At 36.8% G+C, this 20,631-nt stretch overlaps 1 protein-coding gene across 4 annotated transcripts in view; it reads right to left on the reverse strand.

Annotated features, from left to right (window-relative positions):
• The window catches only part of ADAMTSL3 (ADAMTS like 3), a 542,401-nt gene that overhangs the window by 10,166 nt on the left and 511,604 nt on the right, over positions 1-20,631 (reverse strand). For 3 of the 4 annotated variants that reach the window (XM_031955661.1, XM_023496553.2, XM_031955660.1), the window contains 5 exons: positions 20,410-20,592; positions 17,551-17,667; positions 7,284-7,470; positions 6,267-6,471; positions 5,247-5,359 (listed from right to left, as the gene is read on the reverse strand). In XM_031955661.1, coding sequence (XP_031811521.1) covers positions 5,247-5,359; positions 6,267-6,471; positions 7,284-7,470; positions 17,551-17,667; positions 20,410-20,592 — 805 coding nt within the window. The remainder of the gene's footprint in view (positions 1-5,246; positions 5,360-6,266; positions 6,472-7,283; positions 7,471-17,550; positions 17,668-20,409; positions 20,593-20,631) is intronic. The other variant, XM_023496559.2, reaches the window with a different exon arrangement.

Here is a 20,631-nt window from a genome sequence, read left to right on the forward strand (position 1 = left end):
ATGCAGTCCAACCACGCTCTCTCAGCAGAACTCCAGACTCAATTTTACTGAGATAAATCCAGTTGTTGTAAACTCTTGGCAGCTTTTAATATGTATTAGCCATCTTTCTCTCTTTGATACTGGCTCTTTCTTTGGTTTATGTGGTATAGATATAGCTTTTTCCTTTTTCTCCTCCCCCCCTAACCATTACTTCTCAGTTTCCCATCCTTCCTAAATGTGACTATTCTCCAAAACTCTGTTCTAAGTCTCTTTTTTCTTCAAGTCCTCAGTGATCTTCGCTGTTCCCATAATTATCATTTCTACATCAATGCCTTCTAAATCTGTATATAACACAGAATAATCTCCATATCTCAAATCCAAACAGAATTCATTGTTATTTCTTTAATCTACCCTTCCTTCAAATATGAAGATTTCTTTTTTGTCAATGACTCCTGGAGGACTACGAAGAACAGTGGAATTTCCAGATCAAAGAACATGTACATTTTAATGATTTTATCTGAATAATTCCAAAATTGCTTTCCAGAATGGTTATATTAATTCATAGCTACATCAACAACGCATTAATGTGCCTCACTTTCTACAACTCCTCCAAAGTAGTCCATTTCCATCTCTTAGTTTTTCTTATTTGCTGAATATCAGATGAATTCTCAAGGTTATTTTGATTTTCATTTCTCATTAATAATTTGGAGCATTCTTCTACATGGCTTGTTAATAGTTAGCAATTTTCTATTTGAGAACTTTTCACTTATATCCTTTGATCCCTTCCCTATTAGAAAAAAAGATGATGCATATAAATTGCTTTGGAATTATAAAGTATTATATAAACACTGTTAACAAATTAAGATGAAAACAGTTATTTCTACTAGATTAACCCTACACAAATTGATAAAAAAGAAACCCGAAGCTGAAAAACTGAGGACCTGATCTTGACAGTGGTTATCTCAATTGCAATTAAATAATTTCATTGGATCCACTAGACTCATCTTTCTTTACTTCACCTCTAGGTATCTCAGACAGTTTAATTAGGTGAAGACCATTACTATCAATGGTCAGAAAAGTCTATGAGGAGCTGGAAGGAGCTAGGCAATCTGAAAATTTTCACCTTCAATGGTGGAAGCATGGAAGAGAACTTCAAGACCTGAATTCTAGATGAATTAGAAAGAAGTATCTTAATCAAGCCAGAGGACAAGACCAAAGGTAGATTTGAGTTGTAACCGTTAAAAAAAAAAAAATTAAGAACCAGTCACAAAAGTCTGGGTAATAAACATATTAAATGCTTATTGTAGAAAGCACAATGCTAGGTACTAAGGGACAATGCAAAGGCTACAAAGATAAAATTGTAAAACAGGGCTCTTCCTCAAGGTGTTTATAATGGAGAGGGAAACAAGACAGTGTGTACAATGAAGTATAATAAAAAAGATAATATAAGTGTGCACAAAGCCTTAAATTCAGAAGAGATGGAGGTCACTTTCAGGCCATAGGTCAGGAAACATTATATGAAGCTTCCCTTTTAAATGGAGTCCTCAGCTTTTCAATTTCTGAATTTTTATTTTATCCATTCATTGAGGATTGGCCTTCTTGCAAGAATTCTTTCTCTCATCTTAAAGCTAATATATGTTTATAATATCTACAATAATGATAAAGAATTGTGCTCCTATGTTTTAGTAAAAAAAAAGTTATATTTTTGCAGAAACAAACAAACAAAAAAAATAATGATTGATGCTCTTTATTTTGTCACCGAAATCCTGAACGATTTCAGAAGCAATTCAGGAATTGCAGGAGTTACCCTATTTTGCCACTAGATGGCGACTGTGGATCGGGTCTGTTTATACAGAAACTCAGCAAACTGCTCCAATAAAAGGAGGAGGCATTAGCATTTTTAAAAGCTATAGGTGTTCTCGTTCTCATTAAGAACAACTTTGCGTCAGCAAAACCTGCGCTGCGGGGAAGAGCGCTTAATATAGGCAATGACAATTTCCCTCGGGCAATCATCTCAGGACTTTCCCATTATGCCCACTGGCCCCAGCAGGGGGTCCCAAAGAGCACGGAGGGCTGGTCCGGACTCAAAGACTCAGGAGTGCACAGAGGGCCTCAGACATTGACTAACCGCAAGACCCCCGTGCCAATTTCCCTCCGCTTCCTCGTTTGTGTGGAGAAAGAAAAGGCAGCTCCCGTCCCCCTGACAAGAAAACTCCAAAGGGTCCCAAAGACTCGGACAGATAAACAACAAAGGCTCTAAACCACAAAAAGCTATCAATTTCCCCGGAAACTGTTCATTTCACTTAATTAAACCTTAGTATCCTCACTGAAGCTTTTACCTTTGAACATATACTGTCCGGGCAGCTAGGAGGCGCAGTGGATAGAGCCCCAGCCCTGAAGTCAGGAGGACCCGAGTTCAAATCTAGCCTCAGACACTTCCTGGTTGTGTGACTACACACACACACACACACACACACACACACACACTGCCACAAAATCCTGAGTAAAAGGCAAGACTCTACCTGTTTAGGCGAACAGCAGAATTCTATCCTAGACTTAAGAGCCAGAAGGAAAGGTGAGCATTTTACACCAGAGAAATTGGCAAATGCTACAAATCGCAGTTTGATTTATTGTTTTGTTGCTTATCTAGACTTAAGAAAGTAACGGAGAAAATGTTAACAGTTCAGATTAAATTTAGAAGTAAATCTTACTTTTTGGGAAGTCGGTTGTTAAACACATTCACCAGAACACTCTTATTGAAAACCATCCAAATGAATAATCTTCTTCTAAAGATAAGGAAAAGGAGATCCAAAGAGTTTAAGGGGTTTCCTCAAAGTATGCAGTAAGGAGCAATAGGACTTTGACTCCAAAGGCAGTATGTATTCTTTCTATCACATCATGTTTTTCTAATTTTTTTTTTTTTTTTTTACTGGTCTTGCCACAGTTTGCTACTCAGATATAATCATATATAATCAGATATAATATACTCGGGCATAATCTAAGTATCTAAATATCTATATATTAGGCTTTGTCTAGTCAACAGGAAGGGACGCGAATCCCAAGTACAAGTTGCTTTTGATTCCTTAAGTATGTCCCCCACTTTTCTGCTCTGTTCTTCTATTGTCCAGTTTATCTGATCATAAACATGGAATCAAGCCCAGTAACTGTGACTCTCATTGTCTCTTTATAGGTTTGAATTTCCAGGTCAGTTCTAAAGATATCATTGATTTTCCCCTAAGAACATTGCTTGCCGTTAACTGCAGCGTTAGGCAAAGAAAGAGGGAAGATCTGTGCATCCGAGAGGCTACATGGGGATAGCACAGCTCTTAGCAATCCATCAATCCCTGAGCACATTCACAGGCCTCAGGATGATCCATTAATGAGGGTGAATCGAGGAGGCACAGTAGTGGAAACAGTTCCATGTATGTATGGCAGGGCAAAGATCTCTGGTGTGAAGGAGAAAGAGACAAAGAGGATGCTATGACTCTAAGTCATCCGGAGATTGGGAAAAGCGCTTTATATATGGTAGACAGAGAGCAGCAACTGTACGTAAGTGACTCTACAATAGGAAGTGGACTGGGAAATGATGGCATGTGGTGAGTCTAGTAGGTGCTGAATGCTGAGGAAGATGTAGGTGAAGAAACTTGGGGTGAGGGTGACTAAGGCTTTGTCCCACAAGTCCTGAAATGTAGAGGAAACACCCTCTAAACATTACTTACAACCCTTTAGCCAAGCAGAAACAACTCAGCCTAGCACCTAATTAACGATAATAATTAGTTAAAACAGGAAGGCAAGATGCTTCCACATCTCCGGGGTCCAAGGCTGTTAAACACTACCTTCCCTCTCCTGACACAATCCCTTCATCCCTGTTGAGGAAAAGGTGTTGTCCTGGTATCTCCTACCAATCTCCATTCACCTTCCCAACTAAAACTTCCTTTAAAAATCATTTTGAGGGAATATTTTCTATTTCTAGTTCCCTAGATTAAAAAAATTACAAGTTATAGCTCTGTCTTCCACATAATAATATCACTTTGAGAATGAAGCTGAAAAAAGTCCAAATAGATTCTGTATGTTTCACCGGCACATTTCTGAGGGAGCTGTAGTCTCTAAAATAGGGGGCAAAGGACTATCTGTGGGAGGGGATGGAGCAAGTAGACCCAGAGCTCAGGACAAAGGGAAGTATGAGTGGGTCGGTGACAGATATAATATGGGGACATAGGATTGGAGAGGTAGAAAAACCTTAGAAGCCATCTAGTGCAACCCTCTCATTTCATAGAGAAGAAAACTGAGCCCCAGAGAAGTGAGATGACTGATTCCTTAGGGAAGGAAGACCTGGCTAACTGAGAGGGATATTAGGAAGCTTCTCCCCAGGTCTATCTTGGCTTTTCCTTACATTGCCTGAGCTCTGAAGCTGCCAACCGTTTAATTTCCAAAGGCTGCCTGATTCTCCTTCCTTAGCTTTTCTTGCCTCTCACACATAGAAGCAGAAAAAAATAATCCATTTATTGTGTCTGTGTTTACAAGCATAAATCCTGTAATTGTCCTTTTTTGTGCATATCCAGTCAATAGGGAATGGTTCTCTATTTTCTTAATCCTACACTCTTTCAAGTCAACATTATTACTTAGAATTTGCATTAAATTACAAATTGCATCCTCAGTACTTGGAGTAATGCACACATGAAGCACCCTACAACAATGGAGCAGGAAGAGTGTTCACATGATAGATTACAAAAACTCATATTTAACTAGAATGTAACCGAGGTCCTTAATAAAAGGTTGGATTGGATCACTTTTATATTAATGTGCATGTTTCTTCTACAGTGGTCTCGATATTTCTTTTAATGCTCAAAGAAAATGCCATTGAAGGAATGAAGAGTAGTATTCTAAAAAGGGATTATTCATATGCATATAGATATGTGAACCACACACATACATATGTACATATGTGTGTATGCATATTTGTGTGTCTATATATGCCCTAAAATATTCCAAATCCAGTACTCTATTCATTTTTCACTTTGTCCCAATGATTTCTGAAGAAAAATTCAGATTTCAAAAATTCAACAGAGATACTAATATTGACAGTCTATAGCCATGTGATCTTGCACAAGTCACCTCTCTGAACCTCAGCATCCTCATCTGTGAGATGCAGACTTCAGACTCAATGATCTCCCAGGTCCTTTCCAGTTCTAAAGCAGGGCTCCTGTGACAATTATGAACTGCATTAGGGAGGAGAGATCTGATCCATCTTGACATATGGCTCATACCTCTTTCTTTCATCACAATCCAGGTCAGATACCACCGAGCCATTTTGATGCTGACAGAGCACAGGCAGACGTTGCATCTCCTGGGCACGGCCCAAACACTGCCCCGACAAACACTGAAAGGGAAAAAATAAGCAAAGTCCTGAGAAAAGGTAAAAACAAGTTAACTTCCTATTTGTGAGTCATTTAGCTGTTTGTGCTGAGTTTCTAAGCATTCAAATTACATCACATGAGGTCCATTGGGTTTCATATAAGATCAGCATTGTAGATACAATATATTTATCCCAATTCTCCCTTCTGCTTATAGAAAAATAGGTGATTACAAATACCAAATATACAAATGTACAAACAAGCAGTGTATAGTCTGAACTGTATAGCCTTGAACTGCAAGTGGGGAAAGAGAATGGCTATAAGAAAATTCTTCTCTACAGAAATATCTTTACTGACTCATCCTTTTAGAGGAGGGATATATATATATATATATATATGTATAAATGTATAAATTAAAAAAGCAAACAAATACTTTTGTGAGATGAATATATATTTATGTGTATATGTGGTATACACATATATACACATGTGTCACCGTCATGTCCCAAAGCTTATACACAGAAATATACATGTTGAGTATATCATACCACATAATTCATTCCACAATAAATATATATTATAATACATATATGTACACATGTACAAGGCATTTGCATAAATGCACACATTTATTTATACCATATACAAAAATAAACATTTTGTACCGGGATATGTATGCAAATATGTATATGTGTGCTTATAAGCTCTGGAAGACTCCCAGTCCCCCACACTATTCACTTTTCATTTTGTTATACTGATTTCGAAAGATGAATTCAACTTTTCAAAACTCAATGGACACTGATTAAACACTTTCTGTGTTTGGGCTAAGAATATGAATCTTCAGATGAGAAAATTATATTAATTAATACAGATCAGTTTGATTTTCTTCTAGTGTTAGCCGGATATCAAGTCATGAGAGAATAAATGGGTTACCTGGCTCCCCAATTGGACTGCCCATTCACCACAAGCTTGGCCTGAACAACGTTTTCTGCCCAAAGGTCGATCTTTATGGACACAAGCATTTGGCGACATTGCTTGCACGATGCCGCTGGCTTTTACCCGCTCACAAGTTATCTGACGATGTTGGAATCCATTGCCACAAGACACAGAGCATTCTGACCAGTTACTTGTCAGCCACCTGGGGAATATGAAACAAGAAATTTTAGTATGGAGTAAGGAATGTGCTAGAGTCACAGAATGAAACATAACTTTTTATCTCAATAATTCTAAGAGCATGAGGAGTCAAGAAATTAATTTCACTTCAAGACAAACTAAATGAATATTTACTAAAAATATAGTATTGTAATAGAAGCCTAAAGCAATACAATGGCAAGACCAGGTACTGGTTCTAATCCTCAAGGAGTTTCTAATCTAGTAAGAGAGACAAAACCTATATAGAAATAATATCTGGTCCAACTCTTTTGACAGATGATGAAACAAAATTTCATAGAGGTAAAGTTACTCTCCTAAGACTAACAGATAGTTGCAGTCAGCTCTAGTTCCCAAATTTTCTAAATTGTGTCAAGGGCTTCAGAAGTTAGTGAGTGTCACTAGGCAAAGGTGAAGGAAAGTTTAGAAGGATTTTTGGTTCAGATATGGGTTATCTGAGATCTTTTCCAACTATGACATGATTGGATCAGTAGGATGGGAACAATGAAAAGACAATTCAAGCTTTGTTGAAATAGCTCATTCTCCTGACCAGATGGTGAATAGTGAGAAGTAACAGCAGAAAAGTGGCTTTTGTTCTCTGAGAAATAAAAATGCTAAGACTTATCTATTTGAAGGGAGCTAAGCTGAGTCCACTTTAACATTCTAAAGACAACTGCCCGGTAATTTCATTTTTAAATATAACTTTGAGAAAGATTCCTATTCTTTACACTGTGTCCTGGAGCTTAACTGTGCAGGGGGCTTCCTGAAGAGGCTAAAAGTAAAGATACAAGAGTGAAAAACCTTGGAGGGCAGTCACGTCTGTTGCAGGGCTGGACCAGATTTTGTGGCTTCTGGACGTGATCACAAAAGGTCTCATTGACTTTTTGTCTTTTTGTTGTCATGCACTGGGGTCTCTGAATGCGGCTTCCAAGATTGCCACAAGTAGCAGAGCAGTGTGTCCATTCACCAGGTTCCCAATTATATTCTGCTAAACAAAAAGAGAAAAGAAGAAAGTGATGTTACAAAATCAACTTAGAAACAGTGACTAGGGGTAACTGGTATGGCCTCTAGCAATTTGGGGGACTAAATTTCTTATGTCTTCTTTACACAATAGGGTCTTAAGGATGCACAAAAGAAAGACATCTTTCCTTCTTCTCAAAAGTACAATAGACTATTTTAAATATCATTTTCCTTCCCCTGCCTTCATGTATTTACAGAATCAGGTGGAGGAGCCAAATGGGGCCCACTGGAAGACATCCATGTTCTATTACCACAGAAGGGGAAAGGGGGACTGTGGTGAGCCAACCAGATGTCCCAGAAAAATCCCAGAAGGTGTAGCTATTAACCACTGGACCTCCTACTCAGATATCTTGTCAGAACACAGGAAGGGGGAAAACCAGAGACTTGCAACTTCTGTTAAAGCCACTGTCCTGGGAAAGATTTGGAGGCAAATCCCACCTTTTTAGCCAGCAGCTCTCAGGATTTTAATCATTGACAAGAGGGTTGGCTAAAGCCCATTCAATCAACAGAGACAATATGGCTAATGAGGGGACAACGGAGATTAACGACGCTTCAAAAGTATACAAAACATGCAGCAAGAATCTGCTGAAAATAACTCATATCAATCAAGGATATAATTTTATTTTTTTGACAATAATCCTAAAGACATAGGCATGTATGTATTTCTACAAACAGGACGGAATGCAACCATCTCTCCTCAGGCCATCTGGGTCTATCTTGCTTGACAAAGGCTACACAGATTTCCCACATCCAAACCAAGCTCATAGAGAGGGAAAGGAAGAGGAAAAAAAGGTTGAGAAAGACTACTGCTTTCTCATTCCAGGAGAGGGAGAAGAAGATAGAGGAAAGTGGAGGGAGTGCATTGTTGCTACAGGCTCTTCTGCCTCTCGGGAGAGAGGTGGGAGAATATTCTCTAGGAGGGAAGGAGAGAAGTGGAAGAATACTCCCTAGGAGGGGAGAGAATGCCAAAAAAGTAGATCTGCATCCTCAAGTCCTTTCTACTACTTCAAGATTACTCAGATCATGTTTAATCACTTCCCTTTCTGAAAAACTCTCTATGTAATCTGCTATACTCACTCCCCACTCTGCTGAGAAATGGAAACAAAACCATCCTTTCTGCAATGTATGTTTTATAATCTGAAGATGATTATTAAAAAAAAAAGATGATTGTAAAGAGTTTACCTCTGAATCAAGAAGGTCCAACATGTTAATAATAAAAAGTTTCTTCCTTAATCTGATCATATGAGTTACTATTATTTCCCCTCACTCCTATTCCCACATTCTTTCTCAGAACTACTGCTCTGGCCAGAGCCAAGTAGAATCAGTTAGTCCACTGGTCAAGAAGGATTCGTAGAGTGTTTTCTATGTACTTCTGTGCTAAACACTAGGGGTACAAGAAAGGCAAAATTGAATTCCCAAGGAGCTCACAATTTAATGAGACAAACAAATGTATAATCAGGGTAAATTGGATGCAATATCAGATGGAGAGCAATGAGGGGAAAAAGAAAGGTTTCTTGCAGAAGGTAGGATTTGAATTGAGATCTGAAGGAAGCCAGGAGAGCCAGGAGGCAAAGGTAAGGGCTCTACAAGGCATGGGGAACAGCCAGTGAAAAGGCAGTGAGTACTTAGAGTGTTGTGTGAGAGACCAGTGTCACTGGATTGAAGAGTACATGGAGAAAAGTCAAAGCAGAACATTGGAAAGGTAATAAGGGACCATGTTGGAAAAGGCTTAAAGCTGCAAAAGAGAATTTGATCTTGGAGGTAATAGGAAGCCACTAGAATTCAGTAAGTCAAGGGATGACATGGTCATCGCTGAGCTTTAGGAAGAGCATTTTGGCATTCAGCTGGAGAATGCACTGGAGAGAACTGAGACAAGGACAGTAACCAGAAGGCTACTGCAGTAGTTCAGGCACGAAATGCTGAGGGCCTGCCAAGACAGAAAGTAAGAATTTATCACAGGACAGCTGTAGAGCCAGGGTTATTTTGGGCCCCCTAGGAATAATTAAAAAGTGGAATTGGTTAATAACTTGTCCATTTTAATTTCCATATTTAGCAACGGTTGTTCTTTAAATGAATAATTTAATGAAAAACTCTCTACCATACTCAGAAAGGAAAGGCACAGATAACCCATAGAACTTATAACTCTAAAGAAGTTTGTTGGAGAATGATTTTCCCCAGCAAGCAGAGATTTCGGGAGGACTGGAGAGAGGACCCTTCTGCTTTTGGTTCTTTAGTTAGGGCTGTGTTAGCCATTTGGGCAGCACAGGGCGAGGTTGTCTTGGATTAACTTGGTAGGGAGACAGGAGATCCCGGATGACTCATAAATAGAGCACCAAAGATGAGTCCATAGCATTTGCCTTTTATCGATAAGGGGTTCAACATGGCATAATCATCAGAAATGTTTAAATTTTCTAGTTCCTAAGAATTCTAGGGAAGTGGATTAGCTAGATGAGACAGTAGACTTAAGACTAAACTGCTCATCATTCTTAACTTGATGGCCAAACTGTTATCTATCGCAATAAGAGGAGAATACCCAAAACTCCTCCATTTTATGAAGAACTTGACAAGATTCTCTAAACTATATCAACATATTCCTTGAAACTCAGTGACTTCAGTATTCTGACCAAACATTGAATAGGAAAAGGGTAAGCACTCTTTTTAAATATATGATTCAGTATTAAGAAAAGAAGGACACCAAATCATTGTAGAATAATTAGAAGATTCATGTCTCTATGTTATTGATGTTCAAAAATAAAATGAATTTGATGGAATTCAAGCTCCTAGAGAAAAAGGGCTATTTAACTTAGTCTTTGTATGCCTGGTGAATAAATAGCATAGTGCCTACATAATCATCTAAGATTACTAATTAATCGACCAAAGAGAATTAGGAGATACTAACATTCAGAGAATATCATTTTATATCATAAAAAATGAAACTGACTGTAACTTGGAAAAGGATTGAGTACAAACATGATCATTTAATAATCAATTATCCATGTACTTACTGTAAGCTCTCTAACCAATTTGAGTAGGAGTTCTTATGCTGTTTTTAACCAAATAACCTACTGTGTCATAGATCTCATTGGCAATTTCCATAAGCAAAAAGCTTATGGATCCCTTCCCAGAAAAATGCTTCTAAATAATTGAAGGAAATGCTAAATTTCACTTAGAAGTTATTGAAAATATGGATGTATTTTTTTCAGATTGAAATTCATGGACCCTCTGAAATCTATACATAGACCGCAGATTAATAAATCCTGAATAAGAATCAAAGTCAAAGTAAACATTAATTTATAAAATAGGACAAAAGTGAAAAGAAGACATCAGGAGAAATCTGATCTACTTAAATAAGCAAGAATGTAAACTCTCTGAAGGCAGAGAAAGTTTTTGCCTCTTTTTGTATCCTAGCACTTGACATACGAGTACTTAATATTCATCACTTAAATACTTGTTGATTCAATTTGAGTTGAAAGGAACATTAATGTAATTTTTGAAACTTAAGAGACATTTCAGCAGTTGAGAACTGTGACAAGCACCATATTACACAAGCAAGTAGAATAAAGCATAAGTTAAAAGTGGAATATCTTATCATTCTTCAACCCAGGGCTTCTTAAATGTTTTTCTTCTTGAGACTTCTTTTCATCTGAGAAATTTCTATGCAACCCTGGGTAGATAGGCATATAAAATATGTATAGAAATCAAATATTTATTGATAATAAATCATAATTTTGTGATTCCCACATTCAGTTACATGACACCATATGGTTTGTGACCCACAGTATAAGAAGCTCTGCTTTTATCCATAAACAGCTAGCTCACTGCCAAGGGTAGTAATATTTGGCAGAAAATTTATCTATAGAGCTATATATAAATATTTGTATGAATGTATACAGTCTCCTTAAAGCAATATGAATTTGTTTTCTATTCATAAAAGATAGCACTTATGGTTATAAAAACTCTAAAAAGCAAACATTTTTATATACATGATGCAGAGGGATATGGAAGCTATAAACCATACATTATTGAATACTCTACCACAGTCATAGTTTAGCTGACACCAATACCATGCCAAGGATATTTGAAACACTGGCAGGCTTTTAACTCTACAGCAGAAGATATTTTAAATAGTTTTGACTTTCAAAAATGGGCAATATGTAGAGGATTGTGGGGTATTTTAAACAGGCAACAGATTTACCAAAAATAGTGATGTGGGCTGATAATAATTCTAATAATGAATTAAAATGAGCTTCATATTAGTGGACTGAAAAATAAACTAGTTTAAAAAAACTATTGAAGTACTTGTTGAAGTAATAAGCAGAAATATGAAATTTTGCGAATTTAGTGTTATTTATGGTAGTGAACTTATTTGAAAAGTGTATTGGAAGTTTGTTGGTTCAGTCATTTTCCAATTTTGTTTGACTCTTTGTGACCCTATTAGGGTTTTCCTGGCAAAGATACTGGAGTGGTTTGCCATTTCCTTTTCCAATTCATTTTACAGATGAGGAAATAGTAAGTGATGTGCCCAGCTGGTAAGTATTTGAGGCTGCACTTGAATTCTGGCCTTTTGGACTCCAGGCCTGGTGCTCTATCCACTGCCCACCTAGTATAGTAACAGATAAAGAGCTAGACATGAAAAGAATCTAAGATGAGGGACCACTTCTGAATATTAGAAGAGATAGGAGGAAAAGGATATTATATCCAGACTAAGGCATCAATGGTTTTAGGCTCATAAGCAAGACAGAGAAAAAAGCTAAATGAAATAGCAATAGTTTCTGTTTTAAAAGAATTTTAAGGTTTTTAAAGCTATCTCCAACATAGAAACACCAGAAGCAAACAATTTCAGTATTATCTCTTGTTGGATGTTCAGGTTTCATTTAACCTTAGAAAGACCCAAGAAAAGGACCTATCTGGAGGCATTTCGTTTAAAAAGAACCATATCCATTTTTCCATGATATGCCCAGAAATATGTATTCTTCCCACCCAAACTAATGAACTTTAGAAAAATGAATGTAGTGACTGTGGGCTTACATGTATGTGCGTGAAATCATATGTACATTCAAACTAAGAAAGACTCTTACACATATTTTCAGACTGATAAAGTCTAAGTTAGCTGCTCAGTGTTGACTAATAGGCCTTTGAAAACCAAATTGACTATCCATGGTGGCTGGTGTTAGTTAACCTTCTCTCAAGACCTGTGAATCAAAAAACATTGATGAAGCACTTAGTCTGCCATTCTGCTAGTCCCTGGGGATACAAGCCAGGTCCTAGTCTCAAAGAGTTTGCATTCTATTTTGTAGCGCTCATTTTGACATAATTTCATAAAATGAGAGTTCAATCCGAGGAAAAAGGACCAGATATTTAGAATGACTCTATGTGAATCCAGTAATATGATTCCAATTCAAATCTAATGATTTTGAGATGATTTTGCCAGATAGTCCATCCACTCCTAATCTAAATGACAGATTTTGTGCCTTAAATCATCTAAATGATTTTCCATTGAGAACACTGAGCAAAGTGAGGTGAAAAATGAGAATTTTCTTTAGAAATTAGATGCTAATCACTTTCAATAATTATAGTTCTTATAGTTAGTCACCATTCCAAATGATTTTTCCCTACTCTTCTGACACTTTGTAACAGATGAGGTACTACATGATGTTGACAGATTTTTATGTGATCACAGAAGGAGCCAGATTTAGCTGTAATAACCAAAAATAATTGATAGCTACCAGCTGTGTCCACAGTCGCCCTCAAACAGCACATAATGAATTCTTTAGCTTATTGTTTTTCAGACTTTCCTTCTTAGTTCTGAATTTTTTGTTTTAAGCAGCACAAAGGGTTATTTGCAAAGTAGAAACAGTTAAATTTATTGACTGTCACTGTGGCCTGGAGATTGTTTATTTAAGTACAGCAGCACCTGCGCTCTGACAGGGCAATCCCTTTGCCTTGCCCACTTTTAGCAAGGGTCTCTCTGGTTTCCTCATCTCTTTACAAATTCTTAAGTGATGAGCCATTTGAGGAGTCAGAGTACATCATGATAAGTCTTAATAACCCAAATATTTTTATTAAAATTACCCATCAATACAGTATTGCAATAGGAATCTGGCGATCTTTGCAACCTAGCTGTTTGTCTTTGTGATTAGGGGTGGGAGGAGTGAGAACCTGCAAGAAAGATTCCAGGATTTGACTCCCAGGTGGACTAGGTTTGGGCCTTGTGGTTTTTGGAGGGAAGGAGAGAAGGGGGTGTGGTGTTAAGGAGATAGGCCCCTGATCAAAATCATCTCCCCAACACCTTCTACCAACTGAAGGTTAATTGGGATCAACAAGTCTGGAGTGTTAGATCTATGTATCATTCTCCCTTTAGTGTCAAGGCTGCTTTAATCAGATCAATACCTAGTTGAAAAGTTCCAATGAATGGGAGTTGTTTGGGAGGTGTGGGTGAGGAGAGGGGCTAAGTGTTGCCCACTCCACTTGACAGAGTGTCTTGAGACTGGATTGAGTTCAGAGCTCAGTGATTATTAATAAAGAGATGGAGGATGTTCATGTGGTGGTGGCGGCAGCAGGGACACCCAGCAGGGAGGGCTGCTGACAGCAAGAATTTAAGCATCATCCCCAGAGTAGCTGAAGCTGGGGTCCAAGGCTCCAAAGAATTAGGAACTTAGCAAGAACAGGAGGTGGGGAGGAGAGCTTGCAGAGGGCCTAGGTGCTAAATTTTTATTCAATACACTACTGCATGCTTTTTGCTTTTCTCCACAGGAGGAATGGGTAGAAAGAGGAGACCCTGGAGCTATGTGCCAGCTTGTATTAAATTCCCATTCTTATACCTTCTTCTAATTTATCTCACTCTTACTCCATTATGGAAACAGATATTTGCATGGATCCCTATGATTGTAAAGGCTTTCCAAGTCACCCTTCTCTTACCTCTGGAGAAGGCAATAGGGATGATAAAGAGGGGCCTCTTTCAGAAATACCTAATTTACTGGGGTTGTACATAAGAGGATCCAGTGTAGATATGGCCAGAGGGAGGGTAAGGTGGAACACAATTATGTATTTTCTTCTCTTTTTGATAAATAGCTCCTAAGGGACTTAATGAACTACCAAGGACAGCTTCAGAATTTAAGCTCTTGGAAGCAGGACTCTGAAAACTGCTGTGTTCTGAACTGCTTTACCAGTATATGATTGATAGGAATCATTAGAAAGCACAATGGCACTAGCAATAGGCTATTTTAACCCTTTGAGTAAAATAATCATGGAATAAAATGATATTCTTATCACTTAAAAATTCCATGGTACCAAAAATGTGTTTACATTTCATAAGAGACATATATATATATATAATATATATATATATATATATCTGGAATGCTGAGGCTGTCTAAAGAATAGATAGCCCTCCTCCTTTATTTACCTGGTATAAATCCTTATTTATCTGACAAAACAAACAAATATACAAATAAACTAGAATCTTCAGGGTAGCCAACAGATTTTATCTCTCAAACCTCTTACTTAAGATACTAACAATCTAAATGAATTGAGATGGGTTTTTCTCTCTTTCCTCTTCCCAATAACAAATAGTAGCATTAATAATAGCAACTGTATGTGTTATACCTATAGTTAAAAATTTTACAAACACAAAATCTCATTTAATCCTCAGAACAATTCTTCAAGGGAGGCCAGGGATTGCAGTGGAAAAAAGCTTGGAGTTCTCACAGATCTTTCAATTAAGAGCTACCTCCTAGGAAGGGCTTTCCTAATTGATGTAGTTGGTACTGCTTCCCCCACCAATGAGATTATTTTGTATTAACTCTGTATTAACCAATCAATTGCAGAGGTTTATCTGTTATTTTCTCCATTAGAATGTAAATTCCTTGAGGACAGAGATTGCTTCTTTATTATCTCTGTGTGCTGGTACCTAACACATACTGGGTGAAATGCTTAATGAATGAATGAATGAAGCTGCATTTCCACCATTTCTTAGCTTTGAAACTTTGAACAAATCACAATTTCTCTGAGCTCCTATTTCCATACCTGAAAAACAGAAATAGTTGCCGTATTCACCTGACATCATAGTGAGGATGAAATAAGCTAATAGATTTGGTTTTCTGGAATTCAATTCAGCAAACATTTTGTAAATATCTGTTATCTTGATTTTTCACATAATGAAGTAATATTCAGAGAATAAAAAGAATCCATCCTAAGTCACCCAGCTTGTAATAGTAGAACAGAAACTTGAACCCAGATCTCCCATTTATGTTCAGAAGGTAATATAAAGATACTTGGGTCATCATTCTTTAAGTAGTTGAAAGTATTTGGGGAAAAACAGTAAGTAAAAGAAGTAAGAGAAAGAACAGGGCATGTATTTCTTAATAAATCCTCAATGCTGATGTTTCTCTAAGCAAAAAAGTGGCTTTGAGCCATTGCATAACCAACATTTGTATTGTCCAGTGAACTACTGAGAGACAAAAGTTACCTTCAGGGCTGAAGTCTAGCCAAGGGACTTTCCCTCAAGACACTGATGTTCTCAACAAATGGTTCTTCTTTGATGTGACTGTCTAGGACATGCTCAAAACCAACAACACTGCAAGATATTTATGACTGTGGTTGCTATTCCAGATGCTCCCTTCCTTTCTTTTAGTGTTCATAGACTGATGAGATGCATTTTTCCTCACACAAAATTAATTTTATCAGACAACAGAGATATTTGACAGTTGCTATCATTCATAAAATGGTCACTAGAGATACTGTTTTACTCCTTTTGCTTTCAATGGATATGCATGAATTCACAAAATCCCACTGAATCTGGCACCTAAAAGACTTTGTGGCATCCTATGTAACCTCGCTTGAAACCCTTGATGCTGTCATTCTCATTGTACTGCCCAGCACTTTGCTGATTAATCATTGTTCTGTGTTTTCTTTGCAAGGTAGAAAAGTAAAATCTACATAATGTGAAATAAGGAACAAGAAATGAGAGTGCTTAATTACTAATTTTCTCAACTTAAATCAAGCTGGGGAAAAGATCTCATCTTCTTAAGACCAGACCACTATTCTGTTTAGGAGAAAGGCATCCTATGGCTCTCTTCTTAGTCACCCCCCAATCCTCTGCATAGCCCCTAGCTCTACCCACTTTCTGGTTTGCTTTACCAATATTACTGATATAAAAAGCATCCTTTTCCACACTCAGTTGGAAATGAGTGCCTATGCTTGGCCCTGTGCTAGTGTCATTAATATGCCCTCATATGATTACCAAGTACACCATCATTTATCTTTCTTACAAAGAAGATGTAGAAATATGCAGATAATACATATTGTTAAAGATAATATTCATTAGCAATTCACCTTAAATTTATAAGAACATGCCATGTTAAAATACAGTAAGTTCATCAGTGGGTAAAAATCTTATCCTTTATTGTGAATACTCTCATTTGTTGGGAAAACCAATTGTTTGTTGCATTTCGCTTTAAAGATATTGCTTATCAGGTTCAAAACTTGTTCCTGGAAAATCAGGCTTAAGGATCAGAAGACCTGCATGTGAATCCTAGTCCCACCATTTATTAGCTATTTATTCCCTAAGCTTTAGTTTTCTCATTTCTGTAATAGTATAGAATATTTATTCTTGCCCCTATATCTTCACAGATGGTTAAGAAGATCAAATGAAAAAATGGACATGAAAACTGTTTGTAATTATAAAGCCCTAATAAAGCCCTAATACATGTCAATTATTGTTTTGGGATAGGGACTGATATTCCACCTATGATTTGAGTTAGGAACTCAATCTATTCAGGTTAGTACTTCTGCAGCTTGCAGTTTTAGTGGCTTGCCTAAAACTCTGAGAAGTTAAAGTGACTGGGCTAGAGCCCTACTGACAGAATATATTACAAGTGCCACTTGAACTTGAGTTTTCTTGGCTCTAAGACTAATTCTATATTCACTATTTCACAGTTTCTGTGAAATTCATTATTCAATACTAAATATTTATAAAAGTCTTTTAGCCTAATGTAATTTTAGTTGAAAATACCTTGCTGAAAGAATTAAGGAAAAACAAATAACTCACCTATATGAAGCATCTGTCCAGTTGTCAAATTGATATTTGTACTGATGTTGGATGCTATTAGAACATGTTTCTTATTCCCTTGGGGCAAATTAACTCTTATGTCTGGATATCTTGGTTCTGAAAAATAAAATATACTTTTTACTAGAAATGTTGCTAAAGTATTATTCTAGCATGAAATTCTTATTTCTACCTATTTGTGGATAACAGCCTTTACTCATTATTATGAACATTTACAGAAAAATTACCCATGGTGCCATACACACAGGATATGACAGAGTACACACAAGGTGGGTTAGATGCTGACTCTGACAACAGAGTATTGCATATTATCCAAGTATTTTTCCCAGTACAGTTCAAGTCCCCCCCCACTCACATATTGCTAGTATAATATCTTAATACAGATTGGGCATTTCATGTCAATTAAATCCAACAAGGCTTTTACTACGTGTCTATTGTATGCAAGGAACTGCTAAAAATACAGAAATAAAAATGTAATAATCCCTGTCCTCAAGTAGTTAAAATGTTTATCAAAGCAAATGGAATAGAGTGATTCATATTGGAAAATAACTGTAGATGCATGTATACCACATAACTCTACCCATGGCTGAATATAAAGATCCCTGCAATGGATTATGATACTTTATTTAATAATGTGACATATCTAAGAGTCAGTATTACATCATGTGTAGAGGGCTCAATTTGGAATCAGGAAGATCTGAGTTCAAATTTTGCCTCAAGACACTCATTGACTGTGGACCCTAGGCAAGACACAACCTCTTGGAATATCAGTTTCCTTATCTATAAAATGTGGAGAATAATATCTATATTGCTTATCTTAAAGTTTTGTTTTGAGGTTTGAAAGTTTTAATATTTGTAAAGTGCACTTTAAATCATTATTTAAATGTCAATTCCAGCTGTTATTAATAGTTATGTATAGAATGGGGTTGGAGAATATGGGAATGGAGAATCTCATCCCCCCAAAAAAACACTTTTTTTCTAGGGGAATCAATCTGAGTATCATTTCATATATATTACATATATATAATATATATCACTAGCCTGAGATTATAAATTACATATATAAAGAGAGAAAACAAGGATATTTTAAGAGGAAAAAAAAAAACCCTTTTATGAAGATGGGTCTGTAAGAAATACAGAGATAAAAGAACAAAGCTATGGACAGTACAGGTCCTTGGCCAATTTGTGAAACTGGCTAAGGATTGTTGGAGCCCCTTCTTATATTTCCTTTTGACCACATTTTCCCTTAATGATCTGTCTCCTTCCTTTTCCTGCCTCAAATACCTAGTTAGCTGATACTTTGTCCCCTACCTCTATAAAACACCCCTCCCTTTTGTACTTTACAGAGATCCTCAGACTTATTTACCCTTCCCCCTTCCCCTAGCCAATGTTTTATGTTCTGAACATTTCTTCTTTCTTCTCCTTGTCACAATTTACCTGTCATTTCCTCTGTATCTCGAGCTTAGCCTGTTGTCAAGAATGAAAGTAATTTGACCTGGTAATTCCTACCACAATCCATTCGACTAATTTGCCTTGAGATTTAATGCCACTTTAAGTTACTCATTCAAAAAGTAACCCATCCTGGTGTTTTCTTTCATCTCTATTTTTTCCTGTGTAAAATACAGCTGATAGTTCTGATATGAACATAAAGGAGGTTTGAAGACTTAATAAGTATTTGTTTGGGATTTAGTTTATGCTAGGTGTTCTAGAGATATTAATGGAATTTTTCCTGCTAGCTATTCTCCATCCCTGGATTGCGCTGCCCTCTCCTTTTCAACTTCTAGGATTCCCTGGCTTCCTTTAATACTTAGCTCAATGTCTTCCTTGATTAAGAAGCCATTTTCAATCATCTCAGATATTAATGCCTTCTCTTTTCTGATCACTTCCAATCTTCTCTCAGTCTCTCTTTCTCTCTCTCCTTCCCTTTGTCTTTTTGTCCCTGTCTGTGTTTGTATCTGAGTGTCTCTCTCTCTCCCCTCACACATATGTAATTATTTACTTGTTTTTCCCCATTAGAATGTATTCTTCTAAAGGTCAGGCAGTTATCTTCCCACCCCTTATATCCTCTGCACTTAGTACAGTGTAAGTATTTAGTAAAGATTTGTTGATTGATTAATTAATAAATATTTCCTCACTACTGACTGAGAACAGGTCCCTGATTTCAAAAAGGTGACCATCAAATTGGGATGCTGATGCTAACACATAATAATAATAATAATAATAATAACAATTATTATTATAGCTAACATTTTTATAGTTAAGGTATTTTACATTATTTCAGAGAGCAATAAATGGAAAGAGATAAATAAAATTTTAAAATAGAAGTACCCTGAGAGATTAGAGATTAAGAGACCAGAGTTTAATAGAAGAGATAGAAATCAAGTTAGAACTTCAAGACAGACAAGAGAAGCAGAAGAAACAGCCTGGGGAAGGAAAACTATGTATTAGCATGTGGTATGTGCATTAGAGTGAAAAACCTATGTAGAATAGAGCATCGGTTTTGGAGAATAGTGGCAAATAAAGCAAGAGAGACAAGATGGATGCAGGTCACAAAAAGCTTAGAAAACGAGGAAAAACCATTTTAGGCTTGATTCAGTAAGCAGGATGTTTACTGGAGCTAGATGTTAAAAGCAATACATTGTAAGAGAGCTGCTAATATAATAATAGGAAATGCTACTCAGTTATTGCGTAAACACCAGACAGGTTATTTGTCAAGGACTACAATAATAAAATGTCTTTCAATTCTTACTCCCTAACTTCTGGAATACAACTTTCCCTCATGGAAAAAAAATCCTAAAAATGTCATCTAAGCATGAAAAACAAAGAAAATTATCCACTTACTTGACAGGTGAAGAACAGACGCTGCCATTGCTTTTCCAAGGCCATTGGTAGCTGTGCATACGTATGTGCCTTCATTTTCAAGTGAAACATTCTTCAGCATTAGGGACCCATTGAAAAGCAAGAAAGCATTGTCACTCAGGGATCCTCCTCTTTTTAACCAAGTAATATTAGGCTGAGGAATACCTTAAAAACAAAAACAAATCAAAAATATCCCTTTAATGT

Source organism: Sarcophilus harrisii, chromosome 2 (assembly GCF_902635505.1).
Source record: "Sarcophilus harrisii chromosome 2, mSarHar1.11, whole genome shotgun sequence".
Taxonomy (NCBI): domain Eukaryota; kingdom Metazoa; phylum Chordata; class Mammalia; order Dasyuromorphia; family Dasyuridae; genus Sarcophilus; species Sarcophilus harrisii.